Source organism: Mustela lutreola, chromosome 3, assembly GCF_030435805.1.
Source record: "Mustela lutreola isolate mMusLut2 chromosome 3, mMusLut2.pri, whole genome shotgun sequence".
NCBI lineage: Eukaryota > Metazoa > Chordata > Mammalia > Carnivora > Mustelidae > Mustela > Mustela lutreola.
This window is the reverse complement of record NC_081292.1, coordinates 144,706,825-144,733,920: the sequence shown is the minus strand read 5'-3', so window position 1 is coordinate 144,733,920 and position 27,096 is coordinate 144,706,825. Positions and strand designations below refer to the sequence as shown.

Here is a 27,096-nt window from a genome sequence, read left to right as displayed (position 1 = left end):
AAAAGATTTTTCTTTTTTAATTAAAGGAAGCTACTTTTAACTAAATTAGCTCAGGATGACAAACTTTTATGTCAGACCACAACCTTAACTTCTGTTTTGGTTTGGATTTTTTTGGCATTCTTTCGGGTTCATGATAGACCTGGTGCAGACAGAGGTGAGGTTTGTGCCGAGTCTCCTTGTTTGAAGTACCAAGAGACTCAACTTCTGCTATGTCCCTTGTCCAAAGTCCCTCTTTCAAATCCACTCCATGTTCAGGACAACCTCGTGACTATACTAGAAGTCCTTGACCAATGTAAGACCTTTCCACATTCTTAAATTAGCAAGTTATTTATTCATTAAAATTCTTTAAAATACTAACTATGTAGGTGATAAACTGTGGACAAGCATTAGTACTTCCAAGCTGTACGTAATGCCAAACGGGTTTTTATTTCCTTCCCAAGAGTTACTCTGTATGTGAGTAGAAGGACAGCACTTGGTAATGCTGGGTAGTTAGGGGAGCCCAACAGACTTACAACTTTTGGAGTGCAAATTAGTGCTTCATTCTATATTTTTCCAGTTTGCTGCAGAGGACAAGTGCTGGTCTTGAAAACAGTTCTTAGTATACCTTTTAAATTATGTAACAGCACAATTAATATCCACCGAGGATTTTCTGACCACTAAACGGTTAAATTATCAAATGCCAAGGGCCCATTGTATGTTCTGAGGGAAGCTAACAGGTAAATCCTACTAATAGAGAAATATGGATGTGTTTTTAAGCTGCCTTTTTACTGTGCCCTAGGGCTGCCCTGAAGGGTTGGCACTCCCTGACTATTTTGAATAAAAAGAGAAGGAAATGAGGGAGGAAAAGCAAGGTTCAAAGTAAGACAGGGTTCTTCAGGGAGTGTCTCTGAATAAAAGGAAGTGGTAGAGAAATTCCCAAGTTTAGAATGTATGTGTGTGTGTTTCTGTGTGGGAGTGTGTGTGAAGGTCAGGTTGAGAGGAAAGAAATTAAAGAGAATAAAAGTTCAAGAAAACTTAGAATTTACAGTTTGGCAGAAGGCAGGCCCCAACCAACATCCTCTTCCCTTTAATCCTGATTTGTGACCCCAAACCTCACCAGCTCCGAACTCCATCCTCCAGAGAGGGATGGGATGGGCAAAGAAGACTTCCAGAATGCAGTATAGTCTCTGCACGTGGGGCAGCTGGTAGTGTCTAGTTTTCCCTTTTCTCTCTTAGAATAGCCTTCCTGCTCAACACCAAGCTTTCATTTCCTCCTTCCTCATTAAAAAAAATGAAAAAATCAAACCATAGGCGGCGGTACCATAGCTTCAGCTGCATGCATATGAGCTGATGGCTTTGGAAACGCATCCAACATGCAGCCTAGGAAAGGAAACCGCCCTGCCCCCCGTCATTGCCTCAGAAGTGATAGCCCCATATTCCTGCTCACTATGCAGGTTGCTCTTCTAGTTCTTAAAAACTTAGCTCCCCATTTATTCCTTTTCATAAACTTTTCTTGAAGCCAACTGAAGCATTTCCTTCCACTATGCACCATTTCCTAACTACCCCTCAAGGTAGGTCTCATTATTTGTCCCCACCCTCATGCCCTCAACCCTTCTAGCACCCTCTTCGCACTTTTGCTGACCGAGCTTGCAGACATCCTCACCCCATGGGGTGTTCCATCCAAGCAGAACACACTTGCTGACCGCGGCATCTCCAGTTCAGACATTCCTGCTTCGTCCCCTTGCCACCTGTTCTGAGCAGATGGGAGGCTGCCATGGCAGAGGCTGGCGCTAAAATGCCACTCGTGCACTTTGCAAACCAAATAGCTTATATGTGCAAGAGTGGGGGTTTTTATTGTTGAGGTACAATAACAAAACAGGCTGTTTCCTACAGTTGTTTTTATTCATAAATTTCTTCCAGTCAGCCTAGGTGGTTGGGATAGATGATTGGGAACAGGTGTATCTCAAGCTCCAGTCTCCAGTGAGCACGTGGGAGCTGTGTGATGTGGGAGGGTGGCAGGAAGGGGACTACAGCTCATCTAATTCCCTGCAGTCCAACCTGGGCTGTGAGCCCATGTCTTTGTAATCACCCAGCCTCATGGGTCGTTGCCCAGTTTTCTTTTAAGAAATAGTTTGGTCTCATGCATCCTTATTGGAGAGCTTAACAGGGGCCCATTAGAACATCAAGAAATACAGAAATAATAGTGACGGGAATTTATACCAAGACTTCACAGTATGGTACTTCACAGAATGGGGTCCATTCTTAAGCGAGTAGGATAGTGCAAATTTTGTTTTTCTTTTATAGGTCTTCAAACTTCTCCCATAGTTTTCACTATCGTGTTCTGAACGTCAAGGTCCCTTGGGTATTTAACCAAAAAACCTTTCAGATTTTGGAAGAACCAGAAAATGCCTATACCCTAAAACTACTTCCCTTTGCCTCTGCTCTAGGTGGACACTCTGGAGGTGATACGACATCCCGAAGAAACCACCAACATGAAGAGGCAGACCATGGCTTCTTACTTCCGGGTACGGAGTCCTTTTGATCTCTATTCTACCTGTTTCCAAAAAGGACTGCCATCCCTTCCTGTGAGAGGCCCAGAGATGATGGAATTAGTGAAATAAGAGCAAAGTACAAGAGTTAGTTAAGAAAGGTGGGAGTGTGGGGAGAGAAAAATTAAAGTGGAGAGCCCACCTCTACGTATACCTTTTCTGATTTCAGAAAGATAAAATGAAATCCCATGTGTCTACAGACGGGACACTCTCTGTCACTGGCACAGAGCCTGTCCATTCAGTGTGCTGATTCTGTTAGTATTTGAGCTGCTCCTTAGCCTTAAAGCTACTGGAATCCACCGCTTTTAAAGCTACTGGAATCCACCGCTTTTCCAGCATATTTACTGAAAAATAAAGTGAATAAAATTCCAGAAGGTGGCTTATTAAGTTCACATCCTGAGGGAATCTGTCTTTGTTTTAACTTTATTTTCCTAGTTCAAATTGACCCATTGCCAGACACAGTTATTTCCCATCTCTGCTGCCCCAATTCTTGATATTTCATCTAGTAAAATGACTCCTTTGAGTAAAATTGTGCCTAGAAGGGCTCTGTTAAATGCATATTATATAGGAAAGGTAAGACACAGACACTTTTTACCAATTCACACAGATTTGTTTATCTTCAAATTATAAAGCAGTAGGGTTGGAAGCCCCTTAGAGTTCATGTCCCACTGGGAACTAAGGTCTAGGCAGCTTTGTGGTGGAGATGCTATTGGACCAAAGACAGAATTACTGATCTCAGGTTGTAGGGTGGAGTTGGGATAGGAAGGGACTCAACAGGGATGGGAGTTGAGTGGTCGTGAGCTGGAGTTGCTGAAGCAGGCTGGAGGACAGGACCTGGGAGCCAGCACCATGGGGAAGTCTCCATGGAAAGCCAACAGGTTCATTTAGCATCCAAAGCCAAGAAATATGACCTCATCAGCTGTATACTTCAGAAGTAGACTGAAATTGGGCCCAGAGGGTGTGAAGTGGGCCCAGAGGCCTTTGAGTCCAGCACTCCACCTTCATGCTAATTCTTGCTACAGCTTCTCTGACAGGTAGATATTTAGATCCTATTTCATCACTCTAATGGCCGGACATTTCTAATTGCCATATATTTTTTACCTTGAGACCTACCCTAGTCCTGTCCACTTTAGTGGCTGTATCCTCCTAGTGTCTTGGGGGACAGGGTGTGTGTGTGTACGTGTGTGCATGTGTATGTCCCTGTTCTGGGAGATTTGGAGACTTTGAGCAGCCCTGTGGGATCAACTTCAAGATCCTAGAGGCCCTCTCTCAGATGAAGCCACCTTTGCCTTATGATTTTTCAGAAATATATCCATGACAATCAGTTTGGTGTCCCCCAAAAGTTAATTCCAAGAAAGAGAATACAGTGGCAAGCTAGGTAATACCATTTTGGATCAGTGAAGATGTGATTATGAAATAAAGGGACTGATTTCCTGTGTAGCTGCAATTGCCCCTGAAGGTGTGTCCACAGAGAAGCTCCAAAAGCGGCTGCCTCTTATGAGAAGCTGAGACAGTCCCACACAGCAGTGCTTCTCCATGCGCCCTCTTTCTGTGGGAGCCCCCTGCCAGCCACTTGATGGATGTTAGGTGACCTTCACAATAGTCTCCTTTTCTTCAATTTTTCTTGTTTTCTTTGTCCTTTTTCTCTCTTGTTTCTCTTCTGCTTTATTACCAGTGGTATCCGTAGGATTTGCTTAGACTTTCTGGTGGTTCTTAGGCTGAAGAAGAAACTGACCCCTTTCCTAAAAGCTAGACCTTTTACATTACAGATACAGTTTATGGAATACTGTGTTAGCATACCACATGAGCTGGTTCTGCGATGGCATTACAGGGTAACCTAAGCATGTTCTTCGACAGCTAAGCTTCTGCCACATAGGGATATTGCTTGGCACTTGGTGATATTTATTTATATTTTAAAGATTTATCTATTTGTTTTCTTTATTTTTAAAAAATTTATTTATTTGTTAGAGAAAAAGCATGAGCTGGGGGGAGGGACAGAGGGAGAGAGAGAGAATCTCAAGCAGAGTGAGGATCCTGCTGCAGGGCTCAGTCCTATGACCCAGAGTTCATGGCCTGAGTCGACATCAACAGTTGGATGCTTAACTGATGGAGCTACCTAAATGCCCCTCATCTGTTCATTTTCAGAGAGAGAGAGTGTGAGTGTGAGCATGCGAGCAAGGGGGAGGGTCAGAGGTAGAGAATCTCGGGTGCCTGGCTGAGCAGGGAGCCTGACACAGGGCTCAGTCCCACCACCCCAAAATCATGACCTGAGCTGAAATCAAGAGTCAGACGCTCAATCAACTAAGCCACCCAGGTGCCCTGGCCCTAGGTGATGTTTCAAGAATGCTTTTGAATTCACAGACAGCTATAAGTACTTCACAGAACCTATATTATCACCCCCTATAGCTGGTTTCTTTTTCTGCCTTATAAAGGCCTGTGAGTTGTTTACAAGCCCACAAACTGCTCTAGAGGGCCCCGTGGGCCTGTGCCGTAATTATCCATTATGTTTGTGGTAACCTCATTTCCTGTGTATTTTTCCCCCTGGTAGTATTCTCTGATGGATCTGCTCTCCAAAATGGTGATCGGACAGCCCCACTTTGTGCGCTGCATTAAACCCAATGATGACCGAGAGGCCCTGAAGTTCTCCCGAGAGAGTGTGCTGGCCCAGCTCCGCTCCACAGGGATCCTGGAGACAGTCAGCATCCGCAGGCAGGGCTATTCCCATCGCATCCTCTTTGCAGAGTTTGTGAAAAGGTCAGGCCAGCATCTTGGGAAATGCATTCTGTTAAATATAGCTGTCCTGTGGCTATCCCTATCCCCTGGGACTGCTCCTCCTGCTTGTTTGCCTCCTAACATGTAACCGGCTAGTTACCAGCTACCATTTACTTGCTGAAATGTTGCATTTTTATTGTGCTCCATCTAAATTGTTGTGCTCTGGAAGACAGGGTACGCACACTTCTGACCACTTTTTAAAAAATAAAAACATTCATAGATATTTATATATTACATATATCCTTAGGTTTCAGAGCCTCCAGATATTTAACTGACATGTTGAAAGGGTTCCTTCTTAAGTGGGTCAAGTTTCTAGTGGATGTGAAATACACCCAAGCAGCCGATCCTCTCTTAGGCTAAAACAATGTTATTGGTGTCATAGGATAGTTAACATTTATATAGCACCTAGAATGTCCTAGATGTATAATCTCATTTGATCCATAGAAAAATGCTGTAAGCTATGATCTGTTATTATTCCCATTTTACAGATGAGGAAATTTTGAGGCACAGAAAGAAATGTAAGTGACTTTTCCAAGCTAGTAGGTGGTAGAGCAGAAATTTGAACCTGGGCGGTCTTCAGCATCCACATTTAATCTCCTCGGTCCATTGCATTCATGCAATGTTTATTGAAATGTTTTGGAGTTTTTTAGACCCAGAAATTGACTTTATCTATTAGTGAAAACCTGTTCTTGTCTATACAAGGCCATAGGGATGGATTCTGTGTCATGTGATTACGAGTAGGAGTTTTACAAAACTTTCTGTGAGGAAATAGAGGGCAACAATAACAAAAAGCCACCAGTGAGATACACTGCTGTCTGAAGACACCAGAGAGGAAAATTAAAACCCATTTTAAAATTTGCACCCCATTAGCCATCTCTCGTTTCTTTTTACCTCTTTTGTGAAACTTGTGCCCAAGGTCATTTTTCCAACTTTTTCTCCAGGAAGAATGGATTCTAATAGGTATCTTGCTTCATCGAGGCTTCAAAATACCACTACATTCCATGGAGAAGAAAGGGCAAAGAAATTTCCTTGCAGTTAGAGTTTTCCAATTAAAAATAACAAAATGGCTTTTTAAAAAAGAAGTGTCTTTGAGCTCCTTTTTCCTCTTAAACTTGGAGGTAGAAGGAGAAAAAAAGAGACTGTTTTAGCACATGAATGTGACTAGTCAAGTATTTTTAGCCACTAAGTGTGGAATACATAAAAATATTTAAGAAAACAGGTCAAATGCTAAACAGATTGGCACTTCTTTGTTCGTAATCAGAAAGCCATTAGGCAAGTATGAACAAGAATTTCAAAATGTCAGTAAATCTGAAGGAATCAAAGATTTCTGAGCCAGGAAGTTAATTGGTATTTTGATCCTTTTGAGCAATTTCACAACAAAATATATGAGTTAGCAGTTTTCTTCCTTGATGTTTATTCAACAAATAGGTGCGCCTCTTATCTTCCTGTTTGGGAATGCTGTTTTGTAAACTCTTAGCGGAAATAAGCAGACAAAACAATCAAAGGCAGGGAACAGAGTCATTTAGGTTTATTGGGTAGAGGTAAATAAAAGGTAAAGCCTTTTACGTTATTCTTTACCTTTTTGTACTTTCTGGCATTTGGGACAGAATCCAGAAAGACAGTGTTTAGGGGATTATGTTATTGGGTTCCAGAATGAGGAAGTATTGCCCAGGTTACCCAAATCTGCCACTTGGCCAAACCTAAAATACTTTCTCACCCCATCGTCTTTGAATTTTTTGGCAAAATCACTTGGAAGTGCCCTTTCTGTTTTCTATTCATGGAGCCTTGGGGGAGAGAGGTTGTTCCCAACACCTTCTCATCAGTGGGACCAGGTGGGTTGGAAGTTTTTATTTATTCTCATACAGGTATGGAAGAAGTCACCTGGCAGCACTGGGCAGGTAGCTGAAGCCTCCTGAAGTTGTACTGTTCAGGGACATCACAGAAAATGACTGAATGTTCATTGGCTTCATGGTCACTGGTCAGAAGCATGGTCAACAGAAGGTCTTTGCTGGGGCAAACACATAGAATAGCATGTGTTGGGATGTGTTCTGGCAAATGTCTGTAAGTTAGGACTGCACTTTCAGTTCAGAGTCTTACCATTTGTTTATTAAACTATTGCAGTGAAGAGTGCAACTTAGTAATGAGATCAGGGTTCTAATCTACTTTTGGATGTAGTGTTTGGCACATTACTTGACATTCTGTAAAAAATATTTCCTTGTCTGCATGAGAAGGCAGGATTACAAAGAACCCATATTCTGAAGAGTTTCAGGGATCACATGTAGATTCCTTGGCCTAACTTGGTTTCTGAGTCCTCCAAAAAGACCACTCACCCCCAGTCAAGCTCACAGGCAGGAGAACAATATGTCCCAGGTCCCAATTCATAACAGTTGCTAAATCAATGTGTTAAACAGAATGACCTTTACTTCCCTGACCCAGGACATCACAGTTTTGTACCGCATGATAAAGGGAATTTCCACCTTAGAAAGATTACTTGTCTTACATTTGAAATTTTTTATACTGTGATCATAGGACTATTTGAGATCTCCCTAATGTACACAACACCTTAAATTTTCTTTAAGATCTTCCCTTTCAATAGTTTACTATTTCTCATTATTCTCTTCCTGTGTTTTCCCTTTGTAATTAAAATGAAATCACTAAAGTATTGTAAACTTGTAGAATTTCCTGGCAGTGGCAGAAAACGTATACAATTACATAGTAGAGTTTGGGTCTAAATGTGTGGCTTAATGGAATAGATACTGGTTTTTCATAATCATTGAGGGTGGGGGGTGATCCTCTCAGCAGCTGCATAAACAAACCTACATTATTTCCAACAAGTCATGCTGTTATTCAAAGTATTTATTTGGACTTTCCTTCAGAAAAAAGCACACAATTATTTTATTTGACTTCTGCGAACACCCAGTTTGACCACCTTTTTTATTAGACTTGATTCTGAATTAATCTTAGCTCTTTTTGAAAATTAACACATGTACATGACAAAAATTTACCAACTTGGAGGCTTTTATTTATTTTTTTAGGATTTTATTATTTGAGAGAGGGCACATCCACGTGTGTAAGAGAAAGAGAGCACAGAGGGAGAAGTAGACTCAGAGAGCCTGACATGGGACTAGATCCCAGGACCCTGGGATCATGTCCTGAGCCGAAGGCAGATGCTTAACTGACTGAGCCACCCAGATGCCCCAACTTTGAGGCTTTTAAGTGGAAGTTCAGATATAGATTCTATAAATGAGTCCTAAATATTTATGGCAAAGAGAGCATGTAATGTCCCAAGGAGCTGGAGAATGAGTGATTTTTAAAAGGAACCACAATTATTAGGACTTTTTTGTTGGTTTGGGTATGACCTTTTTGTGAATGAGTTACCTGATTTTATAACCACCTTCCAAGTAGTAGCAGAATTTCTAGCAGCTACAGAGAAGACTTATGAATGCCAAGGATTATGGACACAAGAGTTACCTCTGAACATTTGTGAAGAATCAAAGTGCCCTTGTGAGAACTGTCTCATAAAGTCATTTATACACCTCTGCCTTTACGTGTGTATCCATATCTTGAATAGAATGCCTGGCACAGAGTAGGTGCTCAAAAAATGTGGATCGAATGATTCTAAACCCAATGATGCTGAAGGCAAGAATGTGCCTAATCTGTGTTCTTAGCACCTTGTATGGAACTTGCCATATAGGTAGGTTCTCATTAGACGTTTTCTCTTGATAACATGGAGGCTGTATTCACGGCCAGGAGCTAAGAAGTCCTGTAGGTGACATGTATGTCTACCTCTTGGTTTCATCCTGGGACCACTCTGGAAAAACCCTGAAGGAGTGCAAAGTTAAGGGTCAAAGTCCAAATATGAAAGACTTGAAAATCAAGGTCAACTTTAAAAATGTCTGGTTGGGGGGGTACCTGGGTGGCTCAGTAGGTTAAAGCCCCTGCCTTCAGCTCAGGTCATGATCTCAGGGTCCGGGGATTGAGCCCCACATTGGGCTCTCTGCTCCGCAAGGAGCCTGCTTCCTCTTCTCTCTCTGCCTTCCTCTCTGCCTCCTTGTGATCTCTCTGTCAAATAAATAAAATACTGAAAAAAAAAAAAAAAGTCTGGATGTCTAGACACACTCCAGAACTTCCACCAGCAAGAATACCTGGGTCTCAAAGGATTGCTCTAGAATCCAAGAAAGTGAATTCTTCAGCTCTGGAGATGCCCTCAGTAAGGAGTCTTGTGTGTCCTTTTCCTTATAGTATAAATAAATAAAAGCGGTAAAGAAAAAAAATGACAAGAATAAAGTACCTTTATGGAGGGCATGAATTACAAAAGAGCATATGACACAGAACATCCTAAACATTTATTCTCTCCTTTTTACTACTCCCTGCTATACCTTTCAGAATACTAAGGGTAGTCTCCTAACTGAATTTGGGAGAGCCTCCAAATATGTCTTTCTAACTCCAATCTGTTTTTTTTTTTTTTTTAAGATTTTATTTATTTATTTGGCAGATCACAAGTAGGCAGAGAGGCAGGCAGAGAGTGAGAGAGGAGGAAGCAGGCTCCCCGCTAAGCAGAGAGCCCCATGTGGGGCTCTATCCCAGGACCCTGGGATCATGACCTGAGCCGAAGGCAGAGGCTTTAACCCACTGAGCCACCCAGGCGCCCCCTAACTCCAATCTGTTTACTAGCCATTCCTTACACTGCCACTAGTTATGTTTCTAAAAATGTAATCCTGTCATTCTTGTGAATGAAATTCTGTGCCTGCTCCTCACTGCCTACAGGATAACATCCAAAGCCTTCAGCTCAGTAGGTAAGGCAGGCGTTTCTCAGTAGGTAAGCTCCAGCCAACCATTCTCATTTTTCCCCACTGTTCTCTCTCTCACACCCTAGAATGCTGTCAGTCTAACCTTGGACCCTCCAGGCCATGCACAGTGTTGGCCTTTATACCTCTTTACGCCTTCTCCCCACCTCTCAATCTCTAGCCCAGTCCTCTTCCCTCTGAAGCTGGCCCAGGCTCCACAGAGCTGGCAGGTCCTGCATCCTCTGGCCCACATCTGGATGTTGATGTCTCTGTATTAGAACATGTACTTTCATTTTTATCCAAACATGTCTGTCTAGCCCACTAGACTTTAAACTTCTGTGGGCATGGAGTGGACTTCACTCATTTTTTTTTTTTTTTTTGCTTCTCGCATCTTGCCTGGTATAATGTGTGCTCCATGGTGTATGTTTTGCGTTTCCCAAATGAGGGAATGTATCAGTCAGGAATGCATCTGATTGTGAATAACAAACATTTTTAGTGCTTGAACCAGGGTTTCTCATTCTCAACATGCTGACATTTTGGACCAGATAATTCTTTGTTGTGGAAGGCTATGCCTATGCCTAGAAGAATGTATAATGTACCAGTAACATCTCTGGCTCCTACCTATTAAGATGCCAGTCACCTCTTCACCACCCCCAAGTCATGACAATAAAAAACTGTCTCCAGATATTGCCAAACGTCCCCCAGGAACCTAATTTCTCAAATTTAAAACCAGTAGCAAATAGGTTTATTTGTTAGTTTCCCACAAAAAAAAAAAAAAAAAAAAAAACCAACAAAAAAAGAGGTAAGCTATTTTTCATATTAGTTCAGCTGTTCACTGATGTCACCAGGAACCTGAATATACCTTCTGACCTTCATTCATTCCTTTTTACCATCTTTATTATGTGGGTTGGCTTATAGTCTCATGGTCACAATGGGGCTGCTGTCTCTCCAGTCATCATATCTATAGTCAAAGAAAGAAAGGGGCAAGAGGAATGACTAAGCCAGCTATATTTGTCCCACCCTTTATTAGGAAAGAAAACATTTTCCCAGAAGCCATTTCATATCTCACTGGCCTGAACAGAGTCACGTAATCATTCCTAGCTACAGAGAAGGGCTTAGAAAGTAGGACAGAGGCCTGGGGCTGGGAACATTGTCACCCAAAAGATAGAAACTACTATTCTTTTAGCCAGGAAGAAGTGGGAATAGAAATGAGAGACACATTAATTATGCTTATCACAGAAAAGAAATCCCATGTTTATTAATTGAATGAGGGAATAAGTAAATAAGAGGCTGAATGAATTTGAATAAATACTTTCTGTTCCCCGTGACCCACTCATTTTTCATTCTTTGCTCCCTAGCTTCTTGCTCAACATGGTAGCTTAAGAACTAGCAATAGGTTCAGAAGTGCCTAAGTAAAAATAGGCAAGAGACTAAGAACCCCTTGATTCCATTGCTATAGAAAGGTGTGTTTGCAATTTTAAGCCTGCAACAAATTCTTTTACCTCTTGCAAAATGAACTGAATATCATCAGTTATCACTGTGAAAACTCCACCTGAAGACAGGGTCGCTGAAATTCCCTTACAGAGAGCCAAGGTTAGCACTGGCTCATAGGACAGGAAATGGAGGAAAAATCAACGCACAAAAGAATCCAGACATCTCAAGAAGGGCTGAAATTCTGAAATCCCAAGTTTCAATTTTCAACTAACAAAGCTTCTACTTTTTTCTCTGAGTATTAAGCAGTGATTAGAAAGGCACAAATCCTCCAAGAGCTAGGATGGTGATACCATGCCTTGTTTCTTACAGGATATTCCTGGATTTCTTTTGTTTTTACCTGTAGCTACACAGGTGAGAGCCTGACATCAAATAGATCTTAGTGTGCCATTCAGATAAACTAGTAGATTTGCAGCAAAGTGGAAAGAATCCTTGTAATTCCTTGCAAATTGATTTGCATCGTAGTGAAGGACACATTATGAGAATATGTAAGGAAGATAATGGACAGCTTCAACATTGCGAGTAAGCATGTCGCATAGTCATGTGAACGGTCACTGCATTTATCTTCTAAGGGTAGCAGTGGAGTGGTGGCATTCTCTGGGAGGGGTCTCTAACAGCTGCTGCCCTTGTATACTGTCTTTCCTGCCCATTATTCTGTGTTTGAGAGAATGAGTCAGCCACCCCGCCCCAACTACAGGTGAGACCTTGGATGACTTCTCTCTCTTAATTCTTACATTTACCATTTTTATAATCTTGGTTAGTGTACTAAATTTAAAAAAAATCAAATGAAGAAAACTTTAAAAGCTCCTTTTACAATATCACTGATAGACTCTAACAAGTAGCCCAGTCCAATTTTCCATTTCAGAGATGAGGAGGCTGAGGTCGGAGAGGAGAAGCAGCTTTCCCAAGGTCCCACCTCTAAGAGGTTGGCAGTATCAGTCTCTGTGACCACCTCTCTCTATTCTTAGGGGACAGAATGAGCTCTTATTGGTCTTGCCTGGGCTGTGGGTTCTTCCCACCTTGCCTAAGGCTGTGGATGATTCAAAATCCCAAAACCCATTCTTTTAAGGTCCTGTCTTTCTCATGGAGCCCACATTGTTGACAGCTGTCTTTCACTATTCGAGTAGCGGAAAAATCATTTCTGTAGTTGATAGCTCTGCAAATTCAGCCTGAAATTTGTAGTGGTGACTTGAGAAGTTGAGACAAGAGGTAATATCAGTCAGACTCTTCTCCAGAGGCTCTGTGAAGAGGCTGTAATGATAATAACAAGCTGTCTTTCCTTATTTTTCTAATGCCTGCACTGTGGGCAGACTCATGAAATAATCCATTCATAGGAAACAACCCAGGAGGACGTAGAAACACAGCAGGCAATGGCTCTGCTGTGGCAGCAGTGCAGGAAGAAATAGCAAAGGAAGCAAAGAAGAAAGATGTTATGGAGTGTTAGTATCCATGTTGTTGAGAAGACCACCACTCTGGACCTTTGGATTGGCTGCCTGGCTTACTCTGTGAAAATCAGTGGCTGAATTAAAACTCTATGTCCCTACTTGGAGGTTTCTTTAAAAAATCGAGTGGGACTGAGTTATGTTAAGTAGTGATAATGATGAAGCAGCAAAAACAAATAAGAATAAGGAAAATAATGAGTGGAAAGGAGAGAAGGTGGAAGAGGAGAAAGGAGAATGTGAGGAAACCTCACACGGAGATGGCAGATGAGCAGGACATCTCTCTCCAGCCCCAGCTACAGACCTGGCTCCTCAACCAAGGCAATGGCCTTCACAGCCTAGAATTCCTGGCCCTGGAATTCCCCAACACGGTGCCCTAGGAAACCATTGCCCAGTCCATCAGCTGACCCACGGTTGAACTTGTGCTCATTTGAACAAGTTCTGTTCAGTTGACAGTAAATATCTGTCCACCCCTGAGTACCATGGTTTAGGGATGACTCAAAGGAAAGATTGCTAGCCACTCTTTTATATACATTTGGGAAAACATCTTTGCCAAAGAAAGGGATGAAGATAGGAGAGAGGGGTATTTATGAACTACCTACTGATGGTAGGCTTCATGTTAGTGCTTTCAGACATCATCTCACTTAGGGGCACCTGGATGGCACAGTCAGTTAAGTGCCCGACCTTGATTTCGGCTCATGTCATGATCTTCGAGTCCTGAGATCACACCCTGCATCAGAATCCATGCTCGGCAGGGAGTCTGCTTGGGATTCTCCCTCTCCCTCTGTCCTTCACCCCTCTCTTACTCACTCACTCTCTAAAATAAATAAAACTTGCTTATAAAAAAAAATACTGATAATATCCCCCCAAATACATGAAATTATTTCAGTTTCACAGATGAGGAAAATGGCTCAAAATCACACATAATGTGTTGTATAGTCAGGATATGAAATAAGAGTCTACCTGATTCCAAAGCCCATCTTCAAAATATTTAAATGAGACCATTGAACATAACCCAAATATTCACTGTGAAATCAGTCTATAGAATTCAATTGCAAAAATAGTAATGGGGGCACCTGGGTGGCTCAGTGGGTTGAGCCGCTGCCTTCGGCTTGGGTCATGATCTCACGTACCGGGATCGAGTCCCGCATCGGGCTCTCTGCTCAGCGGGGAGCCTGCTTCCTCCTCTCTCTCTCTCTGCATGCCTCTCTGCCTACTTGTGATCTCTCTCTGTCAAATAAATAAATAAAATCTTTAAAAAAAATAGTAATGTAAATATGTAATGTAAATATGTAAAATAGACTGATCGGTTTAAAGTTTAACTTTCTATTACAAATTTGTGAATAAACTCAGCCTCAGTCTTGAATTCCCACTTTATTTTATTTTATTTTTTTTCCTTTAGAAAGCCTCCCATTTAAAGCTTATGTGGAGGCAGCAACAGCATCAGAAACATTTATTAAGCACCTATTGTGTGTGCTAAGTGCTGCAGTAATACTGAATTAGAAGGAATTTACAGTCTCAGGGCTTCCACAATCTAAGAGCACAGATCAACGTGGCTTCTTATCCCAAGGCCTAAATTTAAGAGTCTTCCTAAGAATATAATGGCTTTTTTTTTTCTTTTTGTAGCAGATGGTGGCCAGCTGTTCTGTCTTTACTGAAGGCCAAACATGAAGGGAAAAAATTAAAATAAAGGGGCTTATGGTAAATATAAGAAAGAACTTAAAAACTAAATCTGGATTTTCATACACACTAAAGGGAAATGGGCAATTGGGGGTAATTATCAAATTATCCAAGCCAGAATAGCTCAGTTTCCTCCATTATCGACCTAAGAGAAAATTATTTATATGGGTTGAATTGTTCAGATAATTGTCCTGTATTTTGGATATCTGAGTAGACAGTCTGGGTGGTCACTAATGTTGATTGAGGGTCCCTCAAGGATTATTTTTAAATAGGAAAAGGGTTGATACTTTTGCTGCCTGATTGGGGATGTATCCACTTAGATGCAAGTGATAGTAACCAAATTAATAGATAGATGATTCTTTGACCAGGATAGAGGCATATTGTCTTTTAAAATTTTAAAAATCTACTTAATGTTTGAAACTAACTTTTAATTACAAAAATAACGTGTGACTACCTTTTCCTGTAAAATTTTTAAATATTACATGTAAGACTAACATCTTTCTTTGTGCATCACAAATTGTATTTCCCAGGATCCTACTTGCATGATGGCGCTTCCCTATGTAGTTAACTGTTACTCTTTTGGTAGTGTTAGCCTTTCAGAATACACACATACATGCATACACACACATAGGGGGAAGAAAGAGATCAAGCAAGGGAAAAAATACGCTACATGTTTAGTTTAACTCAAATCACGTATTTTATACCATTTGGTAACTTCCTTTTCTATTTAGCAATACGTATTAGAGATAAAACTATGTTGTTCTATAGCTCCAATGCATTCCTTTTTAACTCTGTCTTTAAAGTTGGTAATATTCATGTAGCCATTCTTCTGTTAGAGGAAATTGACATTGTGTCCAGTTTTTTGCCATCAATGCTCAAACAATCTTACATATTGAACACCTGTGAGAATTTCTTTAGGGTAGATTTTGCAACTAATTGACCTTTCAGGGGAAATTGATGTGCTCCAGAAAGTCATTTGGTCCTGACAAAGAAAAGATCATGAAGAGACTTGGGAGCCAGTTTCTTTCCTCAGATGGATTGTGTCATTTTAGGCAAGTCACTCTGTACCTCGGGGTTCTGTTTGTCTAATAAGTCAGTGGTTCTTCAGCCTTCCCATACATGAGAATCTCCTGAGGCCTTCTTAAAACACAGACTGCTGAGCCCTACCTGCAGAATTTTTTGTATAATTTTTATCTAACATAGGTAACTCTCAGTTCTTGCTCTTCTCTCTCTCTCCTCTTCTCTTCTAGGAGTATGGGTAGTCATTAGGAGAACATAGAGAAAGGAAATTCATTGTATGTATTGTCTATTGTCGGAGGACTTCTATGAAAACAAAAGGAAAATTCAACCTCACTAATAATTAAGGAAATGCACATTAAAACCACACTTAAATTTATCATTTGATACTTACTTTGGCAATAACCAGTAAGACAGATAATTCCTTGGATTGGCATGGTATAGAGAGCAACAAGACTTTGAGGCTCTTCTGGTGAGGTATTTATGTCTGATCACTTTGGAAGCAGCTTGGCTTTTTTAGTAAGCTCCGACATGAACATTATACTAACCAGTGTTTCCACTTTAGAGGTTATTAAGTAGAAAAGTGGCCATGTTTCTGAACCTCTGGATCTTTTAAGATTGCTTGGTAGCAGTGGGTCTACCTAAGTGTGATGACTTCCTGCCTCAACCTGCCCCTGGGTTTGTGCTCCTTTGGGTCAAATGTCTACAGTCTAGATTTTTGTACTTCTTTATTCCTCTTGTTAAAAGATAATTTCCAGAAGGGTAGCATCATGAGTCACATATGGACGTAAAGATGGATGTGTTTAAAGAATATATTTTATTTATATGATATGAGGGAATCAAGCAGATATTATCATTGGTTCAAAGGAAAATTTAAAACTGCATAAGCAGTTAATTAAATTTAATTTAAGAGAATGTTGAGGTGAATTGGAAATGGAGATGAAACTGGATTTTCCAAAGAGGGAAGTAAAAATCATCACTGGACTAGATAGGGTGTACATAGCTATCAATTACCTACAATTTACAGAGTTGCAAATTAGCTCAAAGAAGATGAACAGGGCTAGAATCTGATTACCCAGAAGGGTGTGCTAAAGATGGTGTATGCAGTTTTCCACCTAAGTACCAATGCCTTACTGACACACTAGTTAAAATAGAATATTGTTTGGATCCCCACACGTGTCAAGGAGCACTTGACAGCTGGTGTTCAGATGTAGGAAATCAATACTTCACCAAAGTCAGAAGCCCAATATTCCAGATTGCTATAGACACAAGTTCTAATGAGCTGAAAAGTGCTCGAGTATCAAAGGTCCTTGTTAGAAAGTCAAAGACATGACCAAGGATATAGTAAGAGATAAGAGTGGACGCAGGTTAGATGAATGTAAAGAAGCCTGAATGTGGAGTTAAAAGACATGGGCAAACCTCAGGCCTCCACTTACTAATTTGTGATCTTGAGCCAATTCCTCCTCTCTGGCTTTCTCTTTTTTACAAAACAAGAATTTTGTTGGTGACTCTTTAAGTTCCTTTCAGGATCTGAATGTTTTTTTGAGGAGCAAGCCAGTCCCTTCCACAGATGGCCCTGTGGGAATGCCTAGGCATGAGGAGCTTTGACAGAGGGCAGGGCACATCTGTTTGTGAACATGAGGAAGAACAGCTTGATGGGGCAGGGGTGTCCTAGATTCCCAGTGTGCAGGGAAGAAACCCCAGCATCTATGGGAAACTTGAAAAGTACAGTGACAAAGCGAGAAGAAATGTTAGAGAGGAAGGAGGTTACTAAAGAACAGCCTATACCATTATAGGAAATGTATTACCAAGGTTGGCTCTATCTCCACTCAGTGGGGGAACCAGTACTGCATTAGTCAGGGTTCTCCAGAGAAATACAATCAATAGGGTGTGTGTGTGTGTGTGTGTGTGTGTATGTGTGTGTGTGTGTGTATACACTGAGAGAAATTATAAATGATAATTATTTTTAAAATTTAAGTTCCCAATTTGTTGTTTTTATATATAGAAATACAGTAATTTCTGTATATTGATTTTTATCCTACAACTTTGCTAAACTCACTTACTAGAACTTATTAGTTCCCATATGGGTTGTTTTTTGTTTTGTTTTGTCTTGTAGATACCATTGAATTTTCTACATAGACAATTGTGTCATCTTTGATTTAAGACAATTCTATTCATTTTTAATACAGACACCTTTTCTTTCTTTCTGTAGTCCCCTTGCAGTGCTAGCACAATGTGGTACAATGCAGAAGTTGCAAGTATGGACATCCTTGCCTTTTTTCCTAATCATTGGGGAATAAGTGTTCAGTCATTCACCATTAACTCTTTTAGTTTTTCATAGACTTGTTAACATTAGGTTGAGGAGGTTCTCTTGTATCAATCTGTTTTTTTTTTTTTTTAAGATTTTATTTATTATCTGACAGAGACACAGAAAGAGGGAACACAAGCAGGGAGAGTGGTGGGAGAGGGAGAAGGAGGCTTCCCGCTGAGCAGAGAACCCGATGCTGGGCTTGATTTCAGGTCCCTGGGATCATGACCTGAGCTGAAGGCAGATGCTTAATGATTGAGCTGCCCAGACACCCTCAACGAACTGCTTTTAGTTTAATTCATCAAACTGCTTCAGGAAATAGATGTGGAATAGATCTTACCAAAAAGACCCCTCTTGCTGAGAGATCTTTTTTTCTTGGTTCCTGTCAGTTTTGCCCTTATATTGATGCACATAGGAGCTCAACCAAAGTGCTTCTTTAACCATGGTACCTGTTGGGACGCCTGGGTGGCTCAGTTGGTTAGACGACTGCCTTCAGCTCAGGTCATGATCCTGGAGTCCCGGGATCGAGTCCCGCATCAGACTCCCAGCTCCATGGGGAGTCTGCTTCACTCTCTGACCTTCTCCTCGTTCATGCTCTCTCTCACTGTCTCTCTCTCAAGTAAATAAATAAAATCTTAAAAAAAAAAAAAAAAAAAAAAAAAACCATGGTACCTGCCAGAATTCAGAACTACTCCATGGAGGGAATCCATTAGACTTATCTGACATGATTACTACAGACATTTCACTTACATGTTTCTTCAGTACTTTTTGAAACCTTCATTTCTTTGCAATATTGTTACCCATCTCTTTCTGAACTAAGCCAAATGTGAATATTATCATCATAATAAATTAAGAGATTTGGGTTAAGGGATCAGAAATCAAAGTTAAGCTCTAATATTTATGTTAGTTCAGAATTCATTCTTGCCTACTTAGAAATTAAAAATTGCTGGGAGCCATCTAGAGATGCCTGATAAACAAGTAGAAATCCGTGATTGGAGAGCTGGAACATATCTTGCGTTCCTCTTGTATCTTGCACAGGACGGGTCATTCATTAGATTCTCTTTAAATACTTCATTGTCAATAGTATCGAGCCTGGGCTAATTAAAGCTAGGGGAGCTCATGTTATAAATGTGCCTAACAGAAAGAATATAGGAATTCCTGGTTTTACCTCTGACTTTTATACTTTAAGCTATCTGTACTTCAGCTTTCCCAAAACATTCACACATAGAGATTTGCCATCCATTCCCACCATCCCGGTGTGCTCCAGAACACAGTCTTTTTACTTCAGCAGGAGTCAGGTCAGAGAAGGCCTGACTGAAACAACAGTCCTGGAGAAACTGAGGCTGAAGAATCTGTGCCAATGCCATGAACAGCCCAGATAGGCCTAAGCCGGACTTGCAGTTGTCCCTCCACCCCCTACCTCCAGTAGGCATCTTCTGTGAACAGGTTCCTGGGCTTGGTCAAATGTTCTAGCATGGTCCTGGCTGCCATTCAGGGGATCTGTGAGAGCACTATCCCTTCTCCCTGACCAATGGAAACAGACTCCAAGCCTTGAAAACATTCCCAGGATCTCCGAATGCAAACATTTCTGGCAAACTCAGCATTATATCCTAACCTATAAAACAGTCTTATGGCACAAAGATAAAGTGAAATGACTGAAGTGCTAATCAAGTATGTTCAGTTTTCCAGAAACTGAAAGATAGGGAATATTTGGCAAGAAGAGGAGTCATATTTTGTATTTAGGTGATTTTTTTGAAAAGTAAAAGCAGCTCTACATTTAAAAGTACAATAATTCTAAAATAACAGATCAGCCTTGTCTGAGGAATGGCAGGAAAAGCCTTTGACACGGAAATTAGGTTTATTTTTAAACTTCCAAGGGGTTGAATTTAATTATAGATGGCAGCAAAGAGCAGAGAATAGATCCTTGAAAGTTTTTTAAAGGAAAACTAAGGTAAGGTGTTTGTTCTATAAGGGTAATCTATTCCACTGTGTGTGTGTGTGTGCGTGTGTGTGTGTGTGTGTGTGTGTGTGTGTGTATGTATGTATTTTAACAGGGAGAATAAAGAATTAAAAAAAAAAAGGGGGGGGACCCTTTTTGCGGTGGTTTTTCAATCTATACAGAAAGTATGGAAATTCATTAAAATGAGTAATTTAGGAAAACAGATGTGGTTTTGGTGATTGTATCAAAAAACATACCTACTCCTGGGGTGCCTGGGTGGCTCAGTCAGTTAAGCATTTGACTCTTGGTTTCAGCTCTGGTCAAGATCTCAGGGTCCTGAGATTGAGCTCCACATTGGGCTCCATGCTCAGTGTGGAGTCTGCTTGTCCCTCTCCCTCTACTCCCCATCCTCTGTCCCCCACTGTCCCCCCACCTCTGGAATAAATAAAATCTTTATGAAAAAATATACCAGGCACCTGGGTGGCTCAGTCAGTTAAGCATCTGCCTTCAGCTTGGGTCATGATCCCAGGGTTTTGGGATGGAGTCCCCCATTGGGCTCCCTGCTCACAGTGGGGTAGAGGGGGGATCTCCTCCCTACTTGTGTTCTCTTTCTCTTCTCAAATAAATAAATAAAATCTTAAAAAAAAATACAAAACAAGACAAAAAACCCATACCTACTCTATACCTTGAAATCGACATGTATATCAGCATACTGATTCAGTGGTATTAGACTATGATCACTTTTGCTATCTATAGATTCCTCTAGAGGGGACTTTTCAGAGCAGAGTCAAAATTTATACAATGGGATTACAAATTATTTTATAACAATGCTAACACATAAAATGGTAACTTTCACTAGAAGGGCTGTCTAAATTTAAGTTTTCTTAAAGGATTTTGATACTTTGATTTTGCATGAGATACCAAATATTCATTGAACATGAATTATAAAGCAATATTAAAAGGGAAATACCCATAACAGAAAATATAAAAGTAAGAGCCAAGTTAATAAGCATAAATTGTATACCTTTCACTACCTAGTATGCTAATATTGGTGCTCAAGAAATATTTGCTATTATAAAAACAAGGCATGACAGTGGGTCCAGAGAATATCTACTATACAGAATCAAATGATAACTAAAAATGTTTTATTTTACTCTTTTATTTCGTAGGTATTATTACTTGGCATTCAAAGCACATGAAATGCCTCTTGCTAGCAAAGAGAGCTGTGTTTCTATCTTGGAAAAATCCAGATTAGATCACTGGGTGCTGGGAAAAACAAAGGTAGTTCTTTCTTTTTTATTCAAATTGTCACCTGTGATGCTCTACAGTGTACCTTTGTCTCTTGTCAGTGATATGAATGGCTTTGTAAATTGTGTGGCTTAGCAGACAACACCCCAACCTGACGCTGATCTTTGCTGGTCTTGGGTCAGGAGTCCTCGGACCTCTGGACAAGAGAAGGAGGGTTTGTTTCCTGTTCTGCATGTAGTTTGAGAGAACCACTTAGCATTTCTAGAATGAGAACTTGGATTCTTTTAAAAATGTCCTTTTTAAATGTTGCTTATTCCAGCAACTCATGGAAATACACAAATCTCACTAATGACAATAATGAGTATCTTTTACAGTTTTGTCCATTTTTCATTAGACTCATGTTGTGTTTTTTACTGTGCACCCTGGTTAGTTGTCTCATCGTGTGTAGCTTTTCATTTGGGGAACATCCCATCCGTGTCCCAGATTTTTACAATCTGTTCTGAATTGCCGTACAAAGCCAATCTTAACCTGTGTGTGGATAGCAACACGGTTGTTCCTCAGCAGGAATTACATCACTGTGGGTCATTTAGGTCGTTCTCCTTCTGAACGTCCATTGTTGGCCACGGATCAGTTCTATTGGTTAGTGCCTCCATCAAAGGCTGTGGAGATAGTAGAAATCAAACTGAGAAAACAGAACTCCTGGCAGATATAAGCAGACTTGGAGAGTATTTGGGATCTCCTCAATCCCATTAACCTCATCATCTATTTATATCAATAATCAAGAATTGGCTGAACCTTAGAAGGGGTATTGTGTTTGCTCCCAAGAAGTCAGTAATGGTAGCACAAAAGAAATCGCTGTAAACTTTATGTAGATAATGGTTTTAAGATTTTTACTAAGAATACTCTGCAGTAGACTAAATTTCTGTTTGGGAGCCCATATATAATGCTAAAACTAATATCTCATTTCAGGTTTTTCTCAAATACTATCATGTCGAGCAGTTAAATTTGCTGCTGCGAGAAGTCATAGGCAGAGTGGTTGTGCTGCAGGCGTATGCCAAGGGGTGGCTTGGAGCCAGGAGATACAAAAGAATCAGAGAGAAGAGAGAGAAGGGGGCCATTGCCATCCAGTCAGGTAAATAGTCCTGAATCTTGGCATTTCATCAACCACTATGGCCACTCACATGTTGCTTTTCTCAGTGGCTTCTTCTCTTTTTTCTACCCTTCCTTCCCTTCTTCCTTCCTTTCTTCCTTGCTCTAGCAAATATTTATTGAGTGCCTATCACAGGCCCTATGGTAGATGCTGGGAATATAGCCATGAGCAAGAAAACCTCAGTCCCTCTGACCTCCACATGAGCAAACAAGCCATCACAACACACTGTGGTCAGTGGCTCGGTAGAAGTAGCGTGAAGTGAGCAGAGGGAAAACCCAAAGCACACAGACCTGTGCCCCTTCTCCCAGATGACTGATGTAATATACATTTCAGGCCCATCACCAAGTTCTCAGCATCAAAATTATTATAATGCCCTTTACCAATGGCTTTCTAGTACAGACAGAGCTTATAAACCAAGGGAATAAATTACCAGGCTCTCTCATATGCGCAGCCCATTCAGTGTTTCTCTGTTCATGTGTGTGTCATTTGTGTTACAAACAGCATCTGAGCTTCTGTGCTATTGATGAATGGTTAGGAAAGCGTCAAATCTTGAACATAGTGGACAATTTCCTTCATACTCTCATAACCCAGTCTCCCGTTGTCCACTCTGGACTTCATGACCGCACTCAGCAATTGGAAAGCTGTGATGCTAATGGGAGGGACAGAAAGATAAGGTGGTCATGCCCCTGGTGGACAGCTTAAGGCCCCAGTCCTCTGTGTATAGGACTCAGCACACCCCCAGAGATTTCTTCTCTCCTCCTCATCCATTTTCCTTGCCTTATGCCTTACTGTTGCATAGTTTCTTCTCCCGAAGCACAGTTCTTGGGCCATGGTTCAACTTCCCAAATGCAGGTGTTGTGCTACTAATTATTCCCTTTGACCCCCTTCTTATTTATTTGCTTATTTATTTATTTATCTAACAGCACAAGCAGGAGGAGTGGGAGGGAGAGGGAGAAGCAGACTGTCTGCTAAGCAGGGAGTCCAATGCGGGGCTTAATCCCAGGATACTGGGATCATGACCTAAGCCAAAGGCACATAGTTTACCTACTGAGCCACCCCAGGCTCTGACTCTGTTCTTCATTTTTCACTTCTTCAAATTTCATGTTCATACCTTCCTTCCAAACAAGAACAATCGAACTGGTCAGGATATTCCATTCTTTCCTACCATCCCAACAAACCACCCTTCTCCCAAGTCCTGAACACAGAGCTTTCTCCAGGGATTAGAATGACAGGGAACTGCCTCACCTGGGATAGAGGTCCCCAGTGATTCGTAAGTTGCATCCAGAGTGTTCTGGAAACTCACTGCCAGAACAAAAATAACTCCTTCTCAGAAGCATCTTGGAGGTCCAGCCAAGAGTACAGAGAGGCCCCTTTTCTCCATCATTGCTCACGTTTCGCTGCTGATTTTGTTCAGTGAGAAAGCAAGAGGGAGTACAAGAGGGGTAATAGATTGGAGGGAAAACAGCTTATATCAATTCACTGGCACATTCTTAAATTAATGTCATTCCTAGCACATGGTTTTATATTTTTAGCCTGGAGAGGATATGATGCTCGGAAGAAATTTAAGAAAATAAGCAACAGAAGGAGTGAGTCTGTGGTTCCTATTCAAGCAGGTAATTAAAACATCATTTTCATAGCATCCACTTGAAAATATTCTGTGATTGAGTTCATACAATTTTAGAAAGCTGAGAGGTGAATAATTCAGGAGCCCTGGAATTGGAGTTGTGAGTTCTAGTGGGGGTTCTGGGGCTTGTTCTAATACACCCCGGGTGTGATGTTGATAAGGCTGACAGTGTGCATTTGCTGCTTGCCATCCTTGTGTAAGGAGCCTCTCAGTAAGTGCTCTAATATCCCTGAGTTTATAGAGAGGGCAACTGCGGCACAGAGAAGCATAGTAGCTTGTCCACAGTCACACAGCTGGTCAGTAGCAGACTCAGCATCTGAACACAGGCAAGTCAGATAAAGTCAACTTCGTATCCTGCCAACGGAAAAAAGCCCTTTCCTTTTTGTCACACCTCCGTTATAGCTGTGAAATGGAGAGCGCAGGCCCAAGTCTGGTTAAGTCTAGAAGGTTGGAATTCTCCGATTATGCGCAGCACTCATCGTTCAGCATCAGAGAGATAAGAATTGCTCTGGGACTTTCCATGCAAATGGGATTCCCCACACACCAACCTGTATGTGGCTAAGGTGGTCCTCTGGGCCCCATGGAGTTGAGCTGGGCTCAGCTTGGGCCTGGCTGCCTGAGTGCTTCAAGGTCTGGTCCTGCCTCACCCGACCTGTTCCTGGTTCCTCGGTGACTCTGCTCTTCTGTAAATGGCAGTATCTCTGGTGCCTGCCAGCCTGGGTTCCTGTCATCATTGGAAGCTGGATATGCCCAAGTGAGGCCCTGGGAAGAAGTGGTCCCCAGAGCATGCCTGGAGCTCAGAGAGTCCAGAGTGCAGAAACAGAGTGAAAGAGCATTTGCCAGTCCATTGACTCTGCAAGCCTGAAGACGGGTAGGGTTCCAGAAACTGCTGCTTTGAAGCAAACTCTCAAATAAAACAGCTGCAGCCTCTTTGAGGCAGTCCCTGCCCAGAACCTGGCTCCAGGAATACTTCTCAAAACTCTCTTCCGGCCACTGTAGAGACCTGACATCTTCATTCAGGACCAAAATATTTGGAAGGAAGGGATGTCATTGAGATGCAAATGTGTACGTTTTAACACCATCTCCTAGGAATTCTAAGCTCTACAACTTCAAAGAGTTCAATGGAAGAAGGATCCACTTCTGGTTGCAGCTTAAGAAAGAGTACTCAAGGTGCATTTGATCCTTCCTTGCCCACCTCCACACATCACACCACAAGGCGCACGCACACGCATGCACACACCCCTCTCCCCACAGTCTCCTGGACTGATTTCTGATCTTGCATTTTGGCCCAAAGCCCAACATATGTTTTAAAACATAAACTTTGGGTTATATATTGTTGATCCACTGAGTCCAGTATATAGGATTATAAATCACCTTTTCCCTCTCTGGAAATGATCTTTAAAGGATTCCTTGTTTGCACTCTGTTGTTGCCAAGTGAGAGCTGCATGAAAACAGAGACAGGTTTCCTTCGTCATCAGCCGTGATGGCATCTTTTTGGTAGAGCACCTTTGCGGTAGGTACCATGGAAAGATAATCTTGCTTTGTGAAACTGGAGAGAACACATGTCTTCAAGGAGCTTCTTTTTTTTTTTTTTTTTAAGCTTTGCAAGTACCTCCTCCCTCCCTCTTCTTTTTAGTCCAGCAGCTTGTGTTCCCACTTATCAAGTGGCATAGGGAACTTCCATTAACCGAGTCCACAGGGGCTTGGGCCGAGAGGAGGACATTGAGGGTGGGACTAATGCCACCCCTCCCTCTTGGAAGTAGTGTGGCAGCCAGAGCAAAAGCAGACAGTCTCTTTGCTCTTCAGCCCAACACCACAGATGTGAGTTGAGGTGCTGGTATTGTGCTAGCAGAAAAGATGCCTGGATAGGGTAACAGCATTTGCAATTTTATGGGCAGTTTACTTTCTCGTGAGAATGTTTTCCTTATCTTTATATTGGAAAGCATGGTTCTGTTGATCTAAAAAGCAAAGCAGTTCATTCCAACTTCTCTGTTTGGGTGGGGGTGTTGGGGGGTTTTCTTCCCAGAGCATAATCTTCTCATTACAAGCTCTTCTTCCCACTACTAGGATGTTTCTGAGTAGAACAAGCCCCAGACCTAGCAGTTCCCTTACTTGGGAACCCTACAGGAAGTGGCTTAAGGAGGTTATCCTAGTAGGACTGTTTCTGATTGTTTTCAAAACTTACTCTTTCATTTATTTATTATTTTTTTCCAACAAATCATTTCACTTGAAATTTAGATTCTATGGAATGCATTTCTTTGTATTTCAAGTTCTGGCCCATTGCCTTTCTTTTTCTTTAGTGGTGTTGCTAAGATATGTTATATATTTTTAAAAGAGCGGCCCTTGAAATTTAGGAAGCATTTGGCCTACATGTTGCTACAGAGCAGTGCATATGGAAATTTGTTTTCCTTTCATCTCCTTCCCAATAAAAGCAGCCGCACAGCTTATCCCTTTAGCTTCCTCAGAACTTCCTTTCAGAATTCCCGATCTATTACAGCACGTTCACATACCAGAAACAAGATGCCTTTTCATGCTGTCAACCTTTTTCATCTGAAATGTAAATTAATTCTTGCTGGTTTGCCTTGACAGAGATCAAAGTCAGGGTATTAACCTTCCTGGGCTTTCTCCGGGAATCTGTCCCCAGGACTGGGCTGTGGCTGTTAAGAGGCCAGTGTCCCTGTTATAGGGCCCTCCTCCAGGCAGCCCTCCATGGAGATCCACCATTTCAAAGGTGCAGAGTCCTTTAGTAACTGATCTCATCATTACTTTAAACTAGGTGAGAAATGATCTGCCTGGTTAATTCCTGAAATAGAGAGGGAAGGAGTTACACACATACACATACACACACACACACACACAGGCCTGTTCATTTTAATTGTGGGCCCTTCACTCAGATTCCTGGAGCTTGTTTAAGTTGTTTTGACAGCGAGTGATCTCGGTTTGATAGAGGGAGGGACAGGGCTCCAGATTGGAAACCTCTCCCCTTGCTCAGTGGGTCATTTCTTGCCTGTCAGTCTTTGAGGTAGGCCACATTTGCATTTTCAAAATAAACAGATGCCTTTCAAATACATGAGCTGGTGGTCTAGAGATCTCTGTGGGCCCAAACAGTTCAC

The 27,096-nt window shown here is 41.5% G+C and overlaps 2 protein-coding genes across 2 annotated transcripts in view; both read left to right on the top strand.

Annotated features, from left to right (window-relative positions):
• Positions 1-5,504, top strand: part of LOC131827113 (myosin-IIIb-like) — a 29,663-nt gene extending 24,159 nt beyond the window's left edge. Inside the window, exons 3-4 of the mRNA XM_059167071.1 lie at positions 2,427-2,504; positions 5,077-5,504. Of these exons, the coding sequence (XP_059023054.1) occupies positions 2,472-2,504; positions 5,077-5,388 (345 nt within the window). The 5' untranslated portion in view covers positions 2,427-2,471 and the 3' untranslated portion in view covers positions 5,389-5,504. The remainder of the gene's footprint in view (positions 1-2,426; positions 2,505-5,076) is intronic.
• A 7,773-nt stretch (positions 5,505-13,277) lies between these two features.
• Positions 13,278-27,096, top strand: part of LOC131827937 (myosin-IIIb-like) — a 149,061-nt gene continuing 135,242 nt past the window's right edge. Inside the window, exons 1-3 of the mRNA XM_059168873.1 lie at positions 13,278-13,388; positions 22,179-22,341; positions 23,892-23,972. Coding sequence (XP_059024856.1) covers positions 13,278-13,388; positions 22,179-22,341; positions 23,892-23,972 — 355 coding nt within the window. The remainder of the gene's footprint in view (positions 13,389-22,178; positions 22,342-23,891; positions 23,973-27,096) is intronic.